The following is a 20,088-nucleotide window of genomic DNA, read 5'->3' on the forward strand; positions in this document are numbered from 1 at the left end:
AAACTACAAGTACACTAAGCACGTTCAAAAACTATATATATATTAAAATACCTATCAGGCTCATTGTAGTCTCTTCCATTTTTACACAAGCATCTTCTGATATCACAGTGCTGGTAACACTGAAGAAGGTCCTGGTATGCATTCTCTTCCAGTTCCCAGGAGGCATCTCTAGAACCACAAAAACTTTTTTTAAAAAAACAAAGAACATTTTAGGTCTCTAGTCTGCCCATCTGAGCAAACAGTACCATAAGAAGAGAAAGATCAGCTCTTGACAGCTTGCAATTCAGACCTCCCAGCTAACAACTTAAATGGGCAGATGCATTCATACCTGTGGCTAACACAAACTTTACAAATGTTTATTTGCTCCACTCCAGGGGAGAATTTCTTCCCTTCCTCCTATTGACCACAGTTTCACATTACATCTGTGCAAACCAGAAATGGTTATTGCTCTCCTTGCTTACCTGCTCGTTCTTAGTGTTTAATTATCTATAAAGAGAAAATGATAGCCTAAAGTCTGAGTAGATTTAATCAGATCTATATTCCTTAGTTTTAGAATGCATTTACATCTTATTTTCATTTTGATGGATGGAATCAACCCTAGTTCATCATACTGGGCTCTACATTTTCATCCCTCATCAACTGAACTTCCATAAATATTTATGCAAAACTTACAATACATATTTGATAGAACTTAGCAACCTATTTCATCTTGCCTTAATATTATAGAAAATGTTCATAACGAAAAGCCGGGGTGGGGGGTGGGTGGGGAGGAGAACCTAACAGTTTATTAGCTTTAGATAATAATACTCTAGACATTTCAGAATGTTACTATTTTAGGAAGTACTTACTTTTCTGGAATATGAACACCCATTCTCAACATTTCATTTTGAAAATTGTCCTTATTGTTGCATACTGGGCACCGAAAGAAAAATACTCCTGCACTCAGAGCTTGACGCTGGATTAAAACAAACAATGGTGATTAATGCAGCAGTTGTCTACTAAAGAGAGAGTTCTGGCCAAGAAGCTGATTCTCCATGCTGTCAGATGCAGTTTGGCCACATCTTGCTGCAATACCTTTCCTCCCTCCCGAGATAGTAAATTACTGTTTCTCGGGAGCAACAGATACTGACCCCTAGTAGAGCAAAAGGTACTGTCCACCCTTATTTTATGAAGCACTATTAACAGTATGGGCGGAGATGAAAACACATAAAACAATAAATGCATCACGCTTTGAACCTCTCCCTGCTTTCCCATTTGTGTAATATACTGGGCATTTGTAACTCATCAGCAATGCAAGTTTATTTACTGTTGAGCAAATAGTTTTGCCAGGAGCTTGTCACTCATGGACCACTTGTGGGTCTCCTTAATGCATCCGCTCACAAACTGGTTTCCTAGGACATGTACTTCTGAAATATAGACATTGAACTGCATGCATTGTTCTCACAGATTGCATGCTAGGGTACACAGGGCAGGTGAACATGTTCTTCCCTGTTTGTTTATGTAATATACCATCGAGATACTGTCCATTGCTATGGGAGTTGACTTGCCCCTGATGATTGAAGAAAAAGCCTGAATTGGCTTGAGAAGTTTCAATGCATCAATGTGCTCTGTGACCTTTCTGTAAGCCCAAGCCTGGCTCACTGAATGTCCCTGGCAATGAGCTCCCCACCCCAAAGTGACAGATCTATTTTCAAAGTGACCTGAGGTGATGTCTTGATGAATTGTCTCGAGCCACCAAACAAGGGAGCATCACTCTTACTTTGGTGCACACAGAACAGTTGACAGCTTCTGAATTTGTGGGCTGAACACCTTGTGAAACCACATTTGCAACATTCTCATCATCAGTCACACACAAGGTGTTACCACTGTGGTGGATGCTACAACTCCTAATAATCTCTGAACTGTAATTGCCTTTTGTTCAAGCTGAGCAAGAATCTCATACCTTCTTCTCTTTTCTGTGGAGGGATTGCATCTGATTGAATTTAACACTGCTCCTAGAATACAGACTGGTCAAGGTCTGAGAATGCAGATCCTGCTCTATCATATCTTTTAATAAGTGCTCCTCAACCTGAGAGTGACTCACTGCAGCATCATAGGAACAGAACTGGGCTGTAACCTGTGTAACTTCTCTTGTGAAAAATTCTTGGTTCTGAGCATGGCAACTGTAACAGAGATTAGCTTCAAGATCTATAACACCTTCCATATATATCCCTGTAAGAACTGGCTGTGTCAAAGTCATAACTGCAGATCTGAGACTATGGGACCAGCTCCCTCACTGGAGAGTATTCTGATACCAATAAGAGACACAACCTTGCTGCCCTGCCTTGGGGAGGGACGGTGGCTCAGTGGTAGAGCATCTGCTTGGGAAGCAGAAGGTCCCAGGTTTAATCCCTGGCATCTCCAAAAAAGGGTCCAGGCAAATAGGTGTGAAAAACCTCAGCATGAGACCCTGGAGAGACGCTGCCAGTCTGAGAAGACAATACTGACTTTGATGGACCAGGGGTCTGATTCAGTATAAGGCAGCTTCATATGTTCATATTTCAGTATGGATTACTTCTTTGGCTTCACCTTACAGAGCCCAGCCAAGTCCCACTTGCAGGCAACCTGGGGAAGTGTCCATGGGCGCAAGTGTCTGTGGAAAGCCACTGGTCAGTTCATAAGTACATGAATGGAGCAACTGGTTTTGATTGTCAGGAAACAGCTCAATGTTGTTTGAGTGTTTGGTAAAAGTGCATGCTAAGAAATTAAGAACACAAAAGTATGCAGAAGTTCTTTTGTGCTTTAGGGTCCCCCTGCCGGCAAACTTTCATATGCAAGATTAATTGCATTTTGTACCTTGATGTTCTAACAGACAGAACTGATTTTCCAAGAGCGTATGTAACTGAACTTGTTCAAACCTACGCCTGTCCCTTTCTTTACCTCTTGCTGGTGAAATATAATTTGTGTTTGTCTCAAACTTGGGACATTTTTTAACTTCTTAAATTTGGAATATTTATTTATTTATTTATTTATATTTTTACTTATATCCCGCCCTTCCCACCGAAGTGGCTCAGGGCGGCTTACAACATAATAAACTTACATAAATTCAGCTTAAAAAATATTTACATAAGAAGATTAAAACAATAAATTAATAAGACATAAAAAACATAAAAACCAGCGGTCTATTAAATGGATTTTAGTTCCATCTAAAAATTTCTCAGTGTCAGTTAGTTGTTGTAGGCCTGTCGGAAGAGGGCTGTCTTACAGGCCCTGCGGAACTGCCCTAGGTCCCGCAGGGCCCTCACCTCTTCCGGCAGCTGGTTCCACCAGTAAGGCGCCGTTACCGAGAAGGCCCGATCCCTGGTGGATTTCAGACGGGCCTCCTTTGGCCCGGGGATTACTAACAGGTTTTGTGAACCCGATCGTAGTACTCTCTGGGGAACGTGTGGGGAGAGACGGTCCCTAAGGTAGGGACCTTGTCACTACTGCAGAGAATGGCTAAAGGCAGCTAATAAGACAAAAATACAAATTAAAACACTACTCAAAATACTTCACTAACCCAACAATAAAATGGCCATTTCAATCTGTAATATAGCCAAGAAGCCCACCAAAACCTGAATATTGTAAGACAACATAAGAACCTATCAGTCATAAAATCAGGTGGGATACAAGGAAAGATCATATAGAGGTAAAAGTAGTCCCCTGTGAAAGCACCAGTCGTTTCTGACTCTGGGGTGACATTTGCATCAAAACGTTTTCATGGCAGACTTTTTATGGGGTGGTTTGCAATTGCCTTCCCAGTCATCTACTTTCCCCCCAGCAAGCTAGGTACTCATTTTACCAACCTCGAAAGGATGGAAGGCTGAGTCAACCTTGAGCTGGCTACCTGAACCCAGCTTCCACCGGGATCAAACTCAGGTCAAGAGCAGAGCTTGGACTGCAGTGCTGCAGCTTACCACTTTGTGCCACAGGGCTCTTTCAAAGATCATATAAGCACCCACAAACAAAAAGTCAGCTAAAAGCCTAGATAAATAGCCAGCATGATGGGCTTTATGTTGCCAAGGCATGTTGACACTGCAAGAAAATGCCCTCTCTTATCACCTGCCTCATATCAATGAGCAGGGCACAGAGAAGGGAATCTTAAACAGTGAGCTGGACAGTATGGATACCCTTTTCCTGAGATGTTCCTGATGCTTTACAGGCCTGCACCAGCACTCAGAAACCAACAGACATCTTCCAGCAAAGACTGATGCAGTCCCTCCAGTTTTTAACAACCTGATTGCTGCATTTTGGACTAACTGAAGTTTGCGAAGAGTCTTTAAGGACAGCCTCATGTACAGCACATTACAACAATTTAAACTGAATATGCACAGATCATTGATGAAATCACAAAGCCATCTATAGCATTGTTAATGGCAGTGTGTCATGAAATTTCAGTTTATTTCAGTGACAAATATTACAGAATCTGCTGCCAAGTTTTTATTCTACTCCATTATTTTACATGTTTCCATTTAGTATAAAAAGGGAACACTGCTACTATTGCATTTCAAGCCAAATATATAAAGCCTACAAGAAACAAAGTTACTTACTTGCAAACAGTCTCTGTGAAACCAGGCATTTTTACAGCATGGAGTTGTCAAAATGGTGTATGATGGTGAATGTTCAACCATCTCCAAACATATCGTACATTGCGAAGATCCTTTAGAGTCCGAGGGAGGTTTTTGAACAGGTCGATGTTTCCAACAATATGACCTTAAACACAGAGCCAGAGATCCATCTAGTCACATAATCTTCATAACTATCACCATGGTATTATGTAATTCATGTTTTTAAAAGAGCAACACTTCCTCTAATTAGATTAATATTTGATGTAGACAAGATATATTCAAGAAGATTTCAAAATCTACTGATTATTGCATCTCAGGGTTTGCTAGTTTTAAAAAGCTATTGTTCCCTCAATATGTAGAATCTGGTTAAAATTGTAAGGTAAATATGTACCAACATGAGTTGTTATGAGAGTATACAAAAATTGTCCCAGTAGATATTGTTAATAGTTCTATTCTGATTAGATTTTCAACAAAACAAAACCCCCCGATTTTTAATAAAGCATAAATGTTTAAAAAGACAAAAAACATACATTTTAGCATAAGTTTTCACATGCCAGAGTTAATTTTGTTAAATGTTTGAAGCAGCCTCCCTAGAAAGGTGGTATATGTAGAGCAAATAGAGAATACAAAAGACAAAAAGTACAATATTTTTGTTTGAAGGGGTCAGAAGGGCAAGAAATGCAACAGATAATGGTCAGTGTATCACATGACCACGCTGAACACAAACATCCACCCAAATCTTGCTGAAATGGACTAATTGTTGCCCTTCTGAAATGTACAGCTTTCCTAAACTTTGATAACAAAATATGGACAGAATATAAACTTTAAAGATGGTACCTCACAGTCAGAAAACCTTGATGTGTTAGATCCACAGCTTTTCAGTGAATTTATAATTTAACTAGGAATAAAGCCCATTGTTGGAAGAAATGCAATGGGGTCTAGAAAGAGGCTGTGGTGAGTGTCCCCAACCCGTGCTGTCTTCCCACCACCCCCAACCTCCCCAACTGAAGGCATTCACTCCCTCCCACCCTTGCTGTCTTCCCACCCACCCCAACCATTGGCATTCACTCCCCCCAGCCCCCACCATTGCTGCCTTCTTACCCCCACTCCCAGCATTCACTTACCCGGCCCACTCTCTGTCTTCTCCCCCCAATCCTTTATTTAAGTGAGAAGGTGAGGACAGTCTCAGTTATGGCTGCTGTCACATCCCCGGCCCACCACCAACACCAAAGATGGGAGGTCTTTCCTGGGAGCAAATGCTTCTATTGCCGTGCTGCAGTGGGAGGCCTCAGCCAGTGGCAACCACAGTAGGAGTTGAGGAAGAGGGAAACTGTGGCACCGATTTCCATTGGCTGCCTTTCCTTTCCATTTGGGTCAGTACTGTGTCTACTCAGCCTGGCAGAGGTCTTTCTCCCCTCACCTGTGCTGTCTGGCCCTTTCTCACCGGAGATGCTGCTACTGGTGGGGATGGCAGTGCGGCCCTTCCGCATACCAAGCAGAAGCTCTACCAGTGAGCTGCAGCTCCTTCTTCCCCCCATCTCCCACTCAGGGCTGCCAACAGCAGGAGCCTTCCTGTTGCCCCACCACATCCCCAAGCACCCGTTGCTGGGTGGGCCTCCCCTCTGTTGCAGGGGAAAGGCACAATGAGCGCCCACCCACTTGCTGCTGGTCAGGTAAAGGTAGTCCCCTGTGCAAGCACCAGTCGTTTCCGACTCTGAGGTAACACTGCATCACAGCAGACTTTTTACAGGGTGGTTTGTCATTGCCTTCCCCAGTCATCAACACTTTCTCCCCAGCAAGCTGGGTACTCATTTTACCGACCTTGGAAGGCCTGAGCTGGCTACCTGAACCCAGCTTCCGCTGGGATTGAACTCAGGTCGTGAGCAGAGCTTAGGACTGCAGTACTGCAGCTTTACCATTCTTAAGAGCCATGGGACTCTTAAGATTCAACCAATACAGAAGGTAAAAAGAAAACAAAACATAAACTTACGGAAAATTTTCCCTGAATTGGAAAATGCATTTTCTCTCTATTCCACAAGGGAAGTGGTAGCTTCGTTTACATCTGGATGACACACAACCAATTGAAGCACCTTTTTTCTTGCAGATATTACACTTCTAAAAAGACAAATGTTAACCCAGATTGTATTAATTCAGTTTAAATTACAAAACATCTTTACCCGTTTCTTTGTTTTAAAGGAATTATAATTTATTTATAAAGACTAAATTATTTTAAGTTCAGCACTCTTTCCAAAACTTAGGAAATGATAAACATAAAAAAAGAAATTATTATTGAAGACAGTATAAAAGATTCACAAGGCTGGATTGCTAAATAATTATAATTCAATACCACCTGGTTTGTTTGTGTCTTTAAGAATAAACAAAATTTACTAGAAACATCCACATTTCTAGCTTGCTGCATTTTAATGAGGGCAGCCAGTAACAGTGGTGCATTTGTTTCATCTACCAGATAACCTTTTCTTGAAGCATTAGTGAAAACACTAGCTGGCTCAGACAGATTGTGCAACTGCAAATGTTCCACAAATTTCAAGTACATGTGGAGTCCCACAAATTCTAGGGGGTCCACAAGGCATGCACACAATTGATGCCAAATTACCTTTGGTGTGTGCAAGGGCAGTTACTAGGTTCCTACCAGCCCAAGAAACAATTTTTCACAGATCACTAGATACCAGACAGTTCTTAAGGGATTCTCATTTTCCCCAGCTGCATATTTGTTCAATTTTAGGTTTGTCAATGTTAGGTTTCAAATATCTGCAAGTTATATTTTTACCAGTCTTGCAGCTCGGTTTATTTCCTTTTGGATGTCTTCAATTAAAAATCCATAGAAACCTTCATCTTCTTCGCCCTTCTGCCAAATCCCACTTGACATCAACTGTGACAAAACGGAACAAATTACTGACATTCGCACTGACTGTACAGTTCAAACATTATTATACAGAAACATATTATTGGCAGCTAGATGGAGCATGCATATTACTCGCATTCTATCCCCCTGGATGCCAATCAGTTACTAGCCTCAATGTAAAGTATTAGCTATCACATATAAAGCCATTTATAGCTGTGGACTTTCATATCTATAAGACAGTCTCTCCCTTCTGTGCTCCGCCATGACAGCTTCACTAATCTGAACAGAGCCTTTGGCACTCAGGAAAGTCCCTGCTCCCTCTCTCCTGGCTTTCTGCAAAATATGCAAAACTGAATTGTTCAAGAGGGATTTTTTAATGATTGACAAAGTTACTTGGATAAATTATTAAGGACTGTTCTATATTACTGTGTTTAGTTTGGTGTAAGTAAGATCCTGCTATGCAATTTTGCATCATTTGCTGTGTCATGTTAATATTTGTGCTGTGCTTAATTGTTTAGTGTAATTGTTTAGTGAATGTCCCATCTTGATGATTGTATGGCCTCACTCTGCATAACCTGCCTTGAGTTCCAGTGAGAACAGTGAATTATATATAATATAAATAAAATATTAATCATTGCAAAGGCTGCCCTGCAGTATAACCCAGCTGTCTCCTGTTGGTAGGCTTTTGGTTCATGTCACACATGACTCTCATACCAAGAACAATGTGTGCATTATTTTAAAGTATTTGAGATTGGACAACAAGCATTATGAAAGGGAGCCAACAAAATTCATAACTGCTGGAACAATCCTGGAGAAAAATACTACTGTACTGGCTTGTAATCTAAATGTTTCTATTGACAAAGAGCTTTCCAATTATTAGCATTTCTGATCATAAATAGGATTTCTGATAATCAAAAATTTTGCAGGTTCAACAGGAACTACTTACTAGACAGTAATAATGAACAGAGAGATCAAATTCCTCATATGTCCTCTTTTCCCCATATTTTTCAGGACAGTCTTCAGTCCGTTGACAGAAGTCACAGGCTAAACCAGAAAGAAACACACGTTTAAGGTTATTTTAAAGTATTTCATTTATCTTATTTGATTTATAACCCACCCTTCCCATAGGCTCAGGGCAGGTTACATCATAGAAGAAGACAATCAACAGTCAAAACAAAATTAAAATATAAAAAGTACTATGAAATATCTTTTTTAAAAAAGATGTTCATTAGCTACAAATAAGCTATACCCTTCAAATACAGTGCAACCCAAACTACACATAAAATTTTCAATGTGGATTTAATGTACTATTGACATAATGCAGCTGCAGCTTTCAGAAAATGTTGCTATTATTGCAGATAGCTGCTGGCATACCCAAGGACAGTTCAGATTACTGTTCAGTTTCTCCACATGACTGTGTACGCTGAGAACAGGCTATACTCATTCACACAGAAAACAAACTTTCCTATACTAACATACTTTAAAAATGCAAAGGTGAGAGGCTGTGGCTTCTTCCCATTGCACCGAAGATGATACTGGACACATCACTATGCGTGGAGATGGTAAAGCAAAGTTGACCCTAAACACTTGCCATTTAAGAATTATAATTCTGGGTTACTCTCAATTCATTACAGCAAGGATCCCCAATGTGGAGGCCATGTTATCACCCAATGACACCTTCCTGGTGCCTGCCAAATAGTTAGAAAGTGGATGGGACCAGATTAAGCTTTTGCCCAGAAAGGTTTCTGATTGGCAGTGCAGATCCCCTCCCAGTCCGGTCTTTGTGCGGGGGGGGGGGGGGGAAAGCACGAACTCTCTGCCCAGGCAGATCCTGGGGCCAGCTTCTTCTGTGGGGTGGCTTGACAACAATTTTAGCACATTTCCTTCTAAGAAATCTCAGAATTTCATATTTTCATAGTTCATAGCACATTATGGCATTTCACATACATGTTTAAAGACTACTTACGCAGGTTCTCAATGCAGCCAATTTTCTCACTCATCCTAGTTTTTTCCTTCAAACTATTGGGGGGGGGGGAGAAAGGAAATTAATTGTACCACTCTAATCATTTTAGTTAAATATATTACTTAATAGTCTCTTACAGACCCTAAGAGGGCAGAGAGCAAATTACTATACTACCTGCTTATTATACATATTACTACATTAACTGCTCATTATAATGACTATATTAGCTGTTCATATGTATGTTCTTCACAAGTCAAATCCAGCTTAAAAAAAACATGAAGTCCACTGAAAATTGCCATTATCATTATAATTAATAACAATGAAATCCCACCCACCCCGAATTCTTAGTTTATAAAAAGTAAATACATTATATTTTTGATGGTATAAAATTATCCAGAAGAAGCTCTTAATATCTTTGTTGTTAGCAATTTGGTCTCTGAGATTTGAAGGAAACTCTAGTCTTCTTTTTTCATCCAGACAAATGAGGAGAACAAGAGGAGGGGAAAAAAGAGAAAGAAGGAAGGAGGGGAAGGGGAAGGGAATGAGAGGGAAGTTGTTGCTGCTGCTGTAGTGTGTCAACTGGCAAGCAGCTGGGTGAGAGATCACACACTTTGGGGCAATGAGTTCACAAACGCTGTTGCTCTGAGGAAAATAGGTCATAAAGGCTGTTGCTTTGAGACAATATAGCTGTTATCATAACAATCCAGAAAGGCATCAGAGATGCATGCACTTGCTGATACAAAATGTTCCTTCATTTTAAGGATGCCAGTTCTAGGGAGGATTAGAAGCATTTATCCTGATTGTAAGGTAATTTGTACTTAGTTTGAAAATCCATGAAAGATAACAACCAGTATTGGTAATTTAACTGTGAGAGGAGGAATGCCACTGTCAATCCAAACTTGCCACAGAAAGACAATCTATTCTCAGTGTAAAACTAGACCGAAGATTTAGAGAGTTTGTAAAGGTATGGACATCAGTGACATACATTAACTTTTTATGCATAAATAGCCAGAGATGACACTTCTTTGAAAATACTCACAGATCTCACAGTAGTTTTGCTTATATGAGCATGCAAGCAAGAACTCCAGCACAATCCATCTAATTTGAGGTCATTCATCAGTCTTCATCTAAGTGGCTAAGAGATTAGAAAAGCAGAATAATAGGTCTGGGAAGCAAAATCCATTGTGCTTTGCATGTAGTTGCATCTTACAAATAAATTCTCTCATACCATCTCACCAATGGTATCTAGTATGAAACTGATTTAGGGAAAATAATTCAGCAAACCTTTTAAATCATACACTCTGATAAATACAGCTGACTATAATTCTATTTTCTTCTTGTGGCTACTCTCCAGTTTCACATAGAACCATTATTCAAATAATTTGGTGAGATGGTATTCTTGCATTTTTATCACTTAGAAAATCAAATCATATTAATTACTTCAGGGAAAGCACCATGATAGACCACAGTATAGCATTCAGCTGTCTCATTTGTTGCAAAAATTCAGTGAGCTCCAGCACTATGCTGTTTTGGAAATCCATTTAACCTTTGTTCCACAGGTATGTCCCTGATGTTTGAGAGATCTCAACCATACTGGGGAACTGGCCATATTTTATTACAATGTTTTATATTGCATCACAGCTAGGCATTCCAGTTTTCTTTAAAATAAAAAATTAAAAAACCCCTCTGTGCTCATACGTATGTTTTCCTGTTGTAATTAGCTAATGCTATTTAAGAACATAAGAGAAGCCATGTTGGATCAGGCCAACGGCCCATCAAGTCCAACACTCTGTGTCACACAGTGGCAAAAAATGTTATATACACACATACACTGTGGCTAATAGCCACTGATGGACCTGTGCTCCATATTTTTATCTAAACCCCTCTTGAAGGTGGCTATACTTGTGGCCGCCACCACCTCCTGTGGCAGTGAATTCCACATGTTAATCACCCTTTGGGTGAAGAAGTACTTCCTTTTATCCGTTTTAACCTGTCTGCTCAGCAATTTCATCGAATGCCCACGAGTTCTTGTATTGTGAGAAAGGGAGAAAAGTACTTCTTTCTCTACTTTCTCCATTCCATGCATTATCTTGTAAATTCCATGCATTATCTTGTAAGTGGTATTTAGTGGTAACAAGATCAAATGAAGGATTTTGAGAGGTTATGAGCCCCAACTCTAGTGTCAGACAGAGACCTACAGTTTATATTTCTCTTCTCACAGCATCACACTCCACACTTAGCATTTAGCATCATGATCTAATGCAAGTCATTATTCTTTACAGTGTTAAAATACCAATAGACTTTTTACTAAAGATGATGCTTGCCTGAAATTATTTAGTGACAGAGACAATGTTTAAGCCAGAGACTTTTTAGTTCACAGCCACCCTCTTAGCCACTACATCAAGCTCTCTCTCAGGAGAGGAAAATATGCTGTTAATAAGTGCACCTGTTCTGTTGCTTCAGTATCAAGAGGCCTTTAGAACTGTGATAATGTAAGAAATACAGTAATACTACTCTCTTCATGCCCTGATTTCAAGAAGTTAGCTTAAATAGCATTTACCTCTTTTGGTGCTTCTACTGACAAGATATTCTTTTCCCAATAATGCCAGTAGCATTTAAGATCCATAAATATTAAGTACTTTAACAATATCATCTGTATGGGTAGTTTTTCGTACATGAATACTCAAGGGCTATGGCATTTTATTATGTCTGGAAACAGCACCTACAGATAGTAGAGAAAAATAGGTGGTTAATACTGTATTTTGTTTCTATATTAACCCTTTTTCCAACAGGAAAAGAAGCCTTTGAATGTTCTTACCTGCAACTTTTCTGTCTTTTGTTCAATGCTGTACAGCCTCAAGCATTTTTATTTCTAAATCAGGCTTCCTAAATCCACTAACTAGATAAGCAAGATAATGTATATACACATAATGTCCAAGTAACTTTATTAGGATTTTACTTTGCTGCAAAAAACAGTAATTTAGTTCAAATATCAAGTGAGCCAGCAAGTATAGAGGTTAGTGTTTGACTAAGAGGATTTGGGTTTGATTCCTTTCTCAAGGGAGATCATTTGTTGAGTGAGCTAGGAGTGACCACTCTCAGCTTAACACTTTCAAAGGCTTCTTGTGAGGGAAAAATATACATAACTGTGAGTTCAATGAAGGAAGAGTGGGATTTGAGAAAATAATAAGTTAAAAATTAACGATACAAGCAAAATAAATTTAAAAAAATAGTATTGCTAGGTTTGTGGAGGAATTTAGTCCCTCTGCTCTTGACAAAATAATCATAATGAGAATTTTAAATAATTAGAATCAGAACAGGACATCTTTGAAACTGCATGTTGACTAAGCTTTATTTTACAAAGTTAAAATTCACACACACACAAACCAGCTATTTTGTGTTTTCAATATAATCTTTTAAATGAAATGTTTTTATCATTCAAATAAACAGTATGACATCCTTCTTAAGTCGGTGGCTTATTATAAAGCCAGCTGGTTTTCTGTTTTTACTGTACTGGCTTTCTTGTAGGTTTTGAGATCCTGTTGGAGAGAAAGATGGGACACAAATATTTCAAAACAAATAAGCAAAGTAAAACCTGAAGTTCACAGTAGCTACTGAAAATAGCAATTAATGGAAAGCTTAATTTTTAAAGTGAGATATATCTTGAATAGAACAAAAGTGAGAGTTCAGTGGCACCTTCAGGACCAATTTTTTAAAAATTCAAGCTAAGAGCTTTCATGTGCCTGCACACTTCCTCAGATACACAGAAATAGAAGATAACTGTTCAAACTTATAGACAGAGGCTATAAATTTGGTTGGTCTTAAAGGTACCACTGGACTCTAGCTTTGTCCTATTGCTTTAGATCAACACAGCTGCTCACCTGAATATATCTTGAATAATTAAAAAATTCTACCATACTTGACGAAGTCAGATTTGAACAAAATGTACCAAATACACGAAACAACAGAAAGAGAGAGAATTTCTGTTTCCCATTCTAGTAACACGTAACAAAGACAGACAGCCTGAGCTTCAGAGGCTTTCACAGATGCTATTTCAGTTCATGTTATGTTGCCTCAATTTAAATATGAAAAGGTTTTAAATTTACATTGTGGTTTGTGATAGTCTCATACTACCAATTGAAAGGAAACCACTGGGCTATTTGTTTAGTAAATCTTCAATGGAAATGCTCACTGAGGTGAATGGCAGCTCCTAGTGACAACAATCAGTCCAAGTGCACTGTGCTTTGCAAGTCGTCAAATTCCTGATCACAGAAAGCAGCTTAAAAGTCTTGCAGCCAAATCCTAAGCATATTTACTCAAAAGTAAACCCCAATGAGTTCCATGGGTGATTTCCTGGTAAGCATGTTCAGGATTCAGAGCATTGGCACAAACACGTTTCACCTCGGGGATTTGGGACCAAAAGCAATAATTTAGATCCTTTCTAGAAAGAGGGCCACAGCTTACCACGAAAATTATGAGGTGGGTTGGAGTAACTGGAAAGCCTCGCCCAGGGAACAGCGAGGGCTATGAAATACATAGACTGCCTCAGCTCATTGTCTGTATCAGAGAATGGATGTTCAAGTAAGAGAACACTTGCAAAAGAGCCTCACAAAGAATAGCAACTTGTTCGACAGCAAAGAAAATGCATATACACCGACTCCAAGAAAGTGGCTACTGTCTGTCTGCCCCTTGACTAAAACAACAAAAGACTCAAAACAACTGAGAAGTTATTTCACATCACATGGCCAAGGGGAAAACCTGACCCTTCTCTAAGCAGGGTCCTTTTTTTCTCCCTTAGGGCTCCTGGAAGTTTTAAGAGCTGTAATACAGCAATTCAGCTGGAGAAGCTTTGTTCATCTCACGCACAGCAAAGAAGGGAAATCTACATCAGCATAATTTGTTTGTTTGCAGGTCATGTATCTACTCAAGATAGGTGGGAAAAGTCGCCTTTTCCTAGCACAACGCAAGGAAAAGTGGGAATCTATTTTCCTCGGACGTTTCAAGCAGGAACACACACACACAGACATTGCGTTGAGGGAGGGGGCGACACATAATAAAAGAAGTCTCCAAAAGCAGGGGCGGTCGCAGCGTCTCCCCCTTCAACCCATCCATCCTACGCTTACTTACTCGGAAGTAAAACCCAGATGAAGTTTACCCCCAAGAAACCGAGACCAAGTTCGCACTAGACCTTTAATCCTGGTTTAACTCTGTCCCCAAACTGACATTCTACACTAGAATCAGAGAAACTAACTCTATGATTCTATGATTTTAGTGTAGAATGTCAGCTTGGGGACAGCACTAAACCAGGATTAAAAGTCTAGTGTGAAATGTGAGCGAGACAAGCGTTTGCAGAGCTCTCGCCGAAGTCCCAATGGAGAGAGAGAGGCATTCTGAAGGGATCGCTCCAACCCGAGAATGCTGCACGGGCTCTGCCTAGAGACGCTATTGTGAGAGGGGAAAGCTGGGAAGGGGATGATGGGAAGGGACGGGGACCAAGTGGCGCCTCTTTCTGCCTTCTCGCCACCGCCCCCCTCAGCAACAGCTTGAACCACACGCTCTACCATTCGCAGGTTCTTCTCGGTTCAACCGCGCACTCACCTGCTCGAACACCAGCCAACCAGCCGAACCTCTATGGCCCGGCTCTACCAAATCCAACCCCAAATAACCGCCGGAGCATTCAAACTTCAACATCCGCTCACGTCACAAAAGATGTCGCGAACTAAGCCCCGCCTTCCACGGGTCTGTATTGCTCCCCATCGACTAATGTTACAGATCAGCTACATATGCCTGGAGAGACACTGGCCCGGAGTCGGATCCATTGCTCGAATGCAGCTCTTGAACTGCGGGACGGGGCAGTGACTAGCCGCGCTTGGCTAGTTCTGTCTTAGCAACGCGGCAATCTACGTGGCTGAAATTGCTGGCGCGGAGCTAAAAGCGCCAAGCCGCGATGTGGGCCTCAGGGTCAAATCCGCGCTTGTTAGCACGTCAGTTCGGATTTGGAACCCTGCCGCTGCAGGGGAGGTGGGATAAAGAACCGTTTTCCCCTTCCATTCTGTCACTTTGTCATTCTGTACAAAAAAAGTTCTGCTTCCCGAAGATGCTTTCGTTTGCTAAAGCTGGCTGTCCTATTTAAACATAACATATAATCTGTCTTTAGGATTTCATTAATAGCGACATAAACGAATTTCCGCATTTTTAAAAGAAGAAAACATTAAAAAGTCTTGGAGGCATTTCCATTTTGTATAAAGAATGCAATTGGAACGTTGGCTTGAACGCTTTCACCACAAAACTTTATAGGGAGATTGTTACTTTCCATAGCAGAATATTGCTAATGGTTCATTTTATCAAACTGATGAGAGCAATTAGTGTCTTTGCAGAATTAGTACTCCTAGTGAGATAATAAAAAAGGGGAGGAGATGTGTTGAATAGAAAAAGAGCATCGAAGAATAGTACATGGAAATTCAATGTAAAAAAGATGACTGGAATGAATATCTGCATAGCAAGATGGGTTAATGATAAATACTAAGATGCAGATAAAAATAAGCTACCTAAACAAGTGTTAACTTTAAAAATAGTATAAGGAATAGAATAAGTTGTGTCTATTCCTACAGTTATGACACTTCCCATTTTGGTGTTTCAGGTTCTGTGGTATATTTTTGGAACAACATAATAAACTTAGGAATTCTGTGTTTTGGGCTATTGAGAGAGTACCTTCTAGGCCTTATTACTTAGATCCAAACAAATCGTCATTCCAAAGGATTTTTGGGTTTTACAAAAAATTTGAATGATCATACAGATATGTCTCAATTTAAATTTGAATTTCTTGGTTTTGTTATTGGTTCTCTGTCACTTTAACTGGTAGTAATTTAAAAACTATATAAAGAGCATGACGTAACCTTGGGTCCAGGACTTTTGTTGTAGAAAAAGCCCAGCAGGAACTCAATTGCATATTAGGCCACACCTTCTGGCACCAAGCCAGCTGGAACTGCATTCCTGTGCATTCCTGCTCAAAAAAAGCCCTCCTTGGGCCCCCCCTTTTAATTTTTTTTTGCTGAAAATGGCTATAAATAACTAGTAATTGTAATTATATGTCTTAAGGCAGTTTTCATATATGTTTTTTTTTTTAACGTTAAGTCACAGCTGATTTATAGTGACTCTGGGGGGGTGGTTTAAGGGAAGATGCTTAGAACATAAGGGAAGCCATGTTGGATCAGGCCAATGGCCCATCCAGTCCAACACTCTGTGTCACACAGTGGCCAAAAAAAAAATTATATATATATATATATACACACACACACACACTGTGGCTAATAGCCACTGATGGACCTCTGCTCCATATTTTTATCTAAACCCCTCATGAAGGTGGCCATGCTTGTGGCCACCACCACCTCCTGTGGCAGTGAATTCCACATGTTAATAACCCTTTGGGTGAAGAAGTACTTCCTTTTATCCGTTTTAACCTGTCTGCTCAGCAATTTCATTGAATGCCCACGAGTTCTTGTAAAAAAGGGAGAAAAGTACCTCTTTCTCTACTTTCTCCATCCCATGCATTATCTTGTAAACCTCTATCATGTCACCCTGCAGTTGACGTTTCTCCAAGCTAAAGAGTCCCAAGCGTTTCAACCTTTCTTCATAGGGAAAGTGTTCCAGCCCTTTAATCATTCTAGTTGCCCTTTTCTGGACTTTCTCCAATGCTATAATATCCTTTTGCTGTTCAGAGGTGGTTTGCTGTTGCCTGCCTCTGTGTCATGACTCTCAATTTCCTTTGTGGTCTCCCATCCAAATACTAACCAGGGCTGACTATGCTTAGCTTCCAAGATCTCATGAGATTATGCTAGCCTCAGCTATCCAGGTCAGGGCATACATGTAATTGTGGTTCTGGATTTGTTTTTCAGATTCTATGTTGTTGGTATAATCTTACACACAGAACTGTTGACTTTTTGTCTTTGAAGTTTATCCTCTCACCATACCCATCTTTTTTGTTATAGTGGTTTTGTAAAAGATATTTTGTTAGCCTCTGTGCTTTAAGTTCCATGTGGCATATTGTCATCAGCTAAAATATGCCTATCAGCTAAAAACACTGCTGTAGTTATCCAAGGTATCTTGCGAGTACTGTTTTTATTTTTGAATTAAGAGTAATTGCCATGGTGACTGAAGGTGTCTGAATAAGCAGATGAGAGTCTGCAAACAACTTGGTAGTTTTCTGAAGATTAGTTTCAAAATGGATTATAGCTACCTAATCTGTCCTCACTGCATTACACACTGAATGTATTATTGTGTCACTGGCTGAATGGTTTACTGTTTTGATGTGGTTTTTGTGTGGTTTACTGTTTTGATGTGCTTTTTATCATTGTATAATTTGCTGAAGATGTCATTTGTTGCCTGTGTATGGTATTTTATCCTTATTCTGTGTGTAGTGTTGATTTCCATGAATCATTGTGTTCAACAGAAAACATTTATGTGTTTTTTGTGTGCACCTCCAGTACATGAAATACATAGGGAAGAGTCCCGTGGTGCAGAGTGTTAAAGCTGCAGTACTGCAGTCCTAAACTCTGCTTACGACCTGAGTTCGATCCCCGGTGGAAGCTGGGTTTTCAGGAAGCCGGCTTGAGTTTGATTCAGTCTTCCATCCTTCTGAGGTCGGTAAAATGAGTACCCAGTTTGCTGGGGGTGGGGGGACGTGTAGATGAATTACTGAATTAATTGATAATTAATCCCTAGGATAAATAACGCAAAGTCAGTTTTCCCTACTAGTTTGTGTGGCCATTAAATTTTCCAGTTCCTCATTTCCAGCAGAGCAGAGCACTTCTTAGGTATATGTTTGATGTTTACCACAGAACTTAACTTTAAAACATCTCTTCTGTTGTATTCTTATATCCTTGGGTGAGTGTTTTGATCCTGAAATAACCTCTAGCTGTGCTTGGGTGTCTTTTAAATTCAAACAGGCCACCTTCTTAGCAGGATTTTTTTTCACAAAAGAGCAATTTCAGGTTTCTTGTTACAGGGTTGCTCAGATAATAAGTAGCTACGTGAGCAGCAGTGCCTGTGAATGATATTTTCCCTGCTGTGTGACCATGCGATTTCACCAAGGAGAGCTCACATGTTGCCTGTACGTTTGCATTACTTTGTTCTAATGTGGGTCACAAGCATAATGTATTTATATGAATGCAACATCATCCTGCTACATTCCTTGGTCTTTGAAACAGGGACCAGGCTCAGTTGTTCTTCATTTTCTTTCCTTGGTTCACACTTTTAATGGTGCATCTTTTCTGATGCATCTGGATGTGAGTGTTCAGGTTTATTAGGAGCCCAATTAAATGTGAGTCCACTTAAGATGGAAGACACTGTGATGCCGCTGCATCTAATAAAAAAATATTTTCTTTCACCAAATGCTTTGAGACTAATAATCTAAGTGGCATTCACTGTAAAATTGATCTACAAACCTGAAAATTTATATGAGGGGATGCCTAATTTTAGATGCACAAATTAGGGAACAGGAGACAAAACATAAAAGTCTTCACCACCTGGCGAAAGACAGTGACAGAGTGGGATAGGCAAACTATGACACCACAACTGAGAAGGCCCTCTCCCAACTTGCCACATGTTTGTCCTCATAAAAAAGGAATACCTACAGCAGGGTGTCAGAAGATGGCTATAATGATTGGGTAGGTTTGTATGGAAGTAGGCATTTCTTAACGTATGCTAGTCTCAAACAATACAGGGCTTCAAAGGTCAACACTAGCACTTTGATTGGGACACAGAAACAAATTGAAAGTAGATGAACCAATTAACCAACTGAAATGTCTGAACCCTTTTCAAGGGCAACCCTATGTAGAGCACACTGCAGTAATCTGAACTACAGGTTACCAGGGCACGTATCACACTGGCCAGCTATTTTCTGTTCAGGGGAGGCTGTAGCTGATTAAATCTGCCTTTATCAGATTAGGCTGATAAAGGCATCCCTGGACACAGACACTATCTGCTTATCCAGTAGTAACCCCAGTCCTAGGAGCACCATCAAGCTATGGACCTGCACCTTCACTAACAATGCAACTCCATCCAGAATAGGTGATTCTTCTAAACCCAGGTCAGTCCTCTGCCAACCAGTAGCATTTTCACCTTGTCAGGATTAAACTTCAGTTTATTAAATTTCATTTTCATTTTTACTCCGCTTTTCTTCCCTTATCCATTTTATCCTCACAGTATCCCTGTATGATAGACTGCATGACTGACAGTGTATGACTGTCCTGAGGTCATCCAGCGAGCTTCCATGGCAGAATGGGGATTGAAATCATTGTCTCCCTGATCTTAATCTGACATACAGACCACTGTACCATGCTAAGTCTCATTAGAGTATGTTGCATTTCCTTTCTTTAATCATACCTGCAACACACAAAGTGGGGTTTTTGTTCCTTTTCTCTAGCCAGATCCTCCTTGGAAGCAGCTGTGTATTCTTGCTTGATCCCCAGCCCCACTATTCTCAATTAATGTAAGTTTTCCTATTTGGCAGAGGTGCTACTAGTCAACTCCAGTGCATGATTAAATCATGACTTGTATAGCTCAGGCTGTCCTGGCACCTTGAAGGAGGTTGGGCATAAACATTAGAGGGACTTCTTGGAATAGACAAGGAGTTGGATACTGCCTGAAACTTGCATGCATGGAAGGACTTCTGTGTA

General features: G+C 40.2%; 1 protein-coding gene across 2 annotated transcripts in view; it reads right to left on the reverse strand.

The window, feature by feature from the left end:
• The window catches only part of G2E3 (G2/M-phase specific E3 ubiquitin protein ligase), a 40,341-nt gene extending 25,173 nt beyond the window's left edge, over positions 1-15,168 (reverse strand). The window contains exons 1-10 of one of the 2 annotated variants that reach the window (XM_060262043.1): positions 15,011-15,168; positions 11,973-12,134; positions 10,452-10,547; positions 9,416-9,468; positions 8,396-8,493; positions 7,375-7,476; positions 6,577-6,701; positions 4,569-4,731; positions 849-955; positions 52-168 (exon numbers count right to left, since the gene is read on the reverse strand). In XM_060262043.1, the coding sequence (XP_060118026.1) occupies positions 52-168; positions 849-955; positions 4,569-4,731; positions 6,577-6,701; positions 7,375-7,476; positions 8,396-8,493; positions 9,416-9,449 (746 nt within the window). In that variant the 5' untranslated portion in view covers positions 9,450-9,468; positions 10,452-10,547; positions 11,973-12,134; positions 15,011-15,168. Of the gene's footprint in view, positions 1-51; positions 169-848; positions 956-4,568; positions 4,732-6,576; positions 6,702-7,374; positions 7,477-8,395; positions 8,494-9,415; positions 9,469-9,778; positions 9,984-10,451; positions 10,548-11,972; positions 12,135-15,010 lie in introns of those variants that run through there. The other variant, XM_060262044.1, reaches the window with a different exon arrangement.
• Positions 15,169-20,088: the final 4,920 nt, after the last annotated feature.

This window comes from Heteronotia binoei, chromosome 21, assembly GCF_032191835.1.
Source record: "Heteronotia binoei isolate CCM8104 ecotype False Entrance Well chromosome 21, APGP_CSIRO_Hbin_v1, whole genome shotgun sequence".
Classification (NCBI taxonomy): Eukaryota; Metazoa; Chordata; class Lepidosauria; order Squamata; family Gekkonidae; genus Heteronotia; species Heteronotia binoei.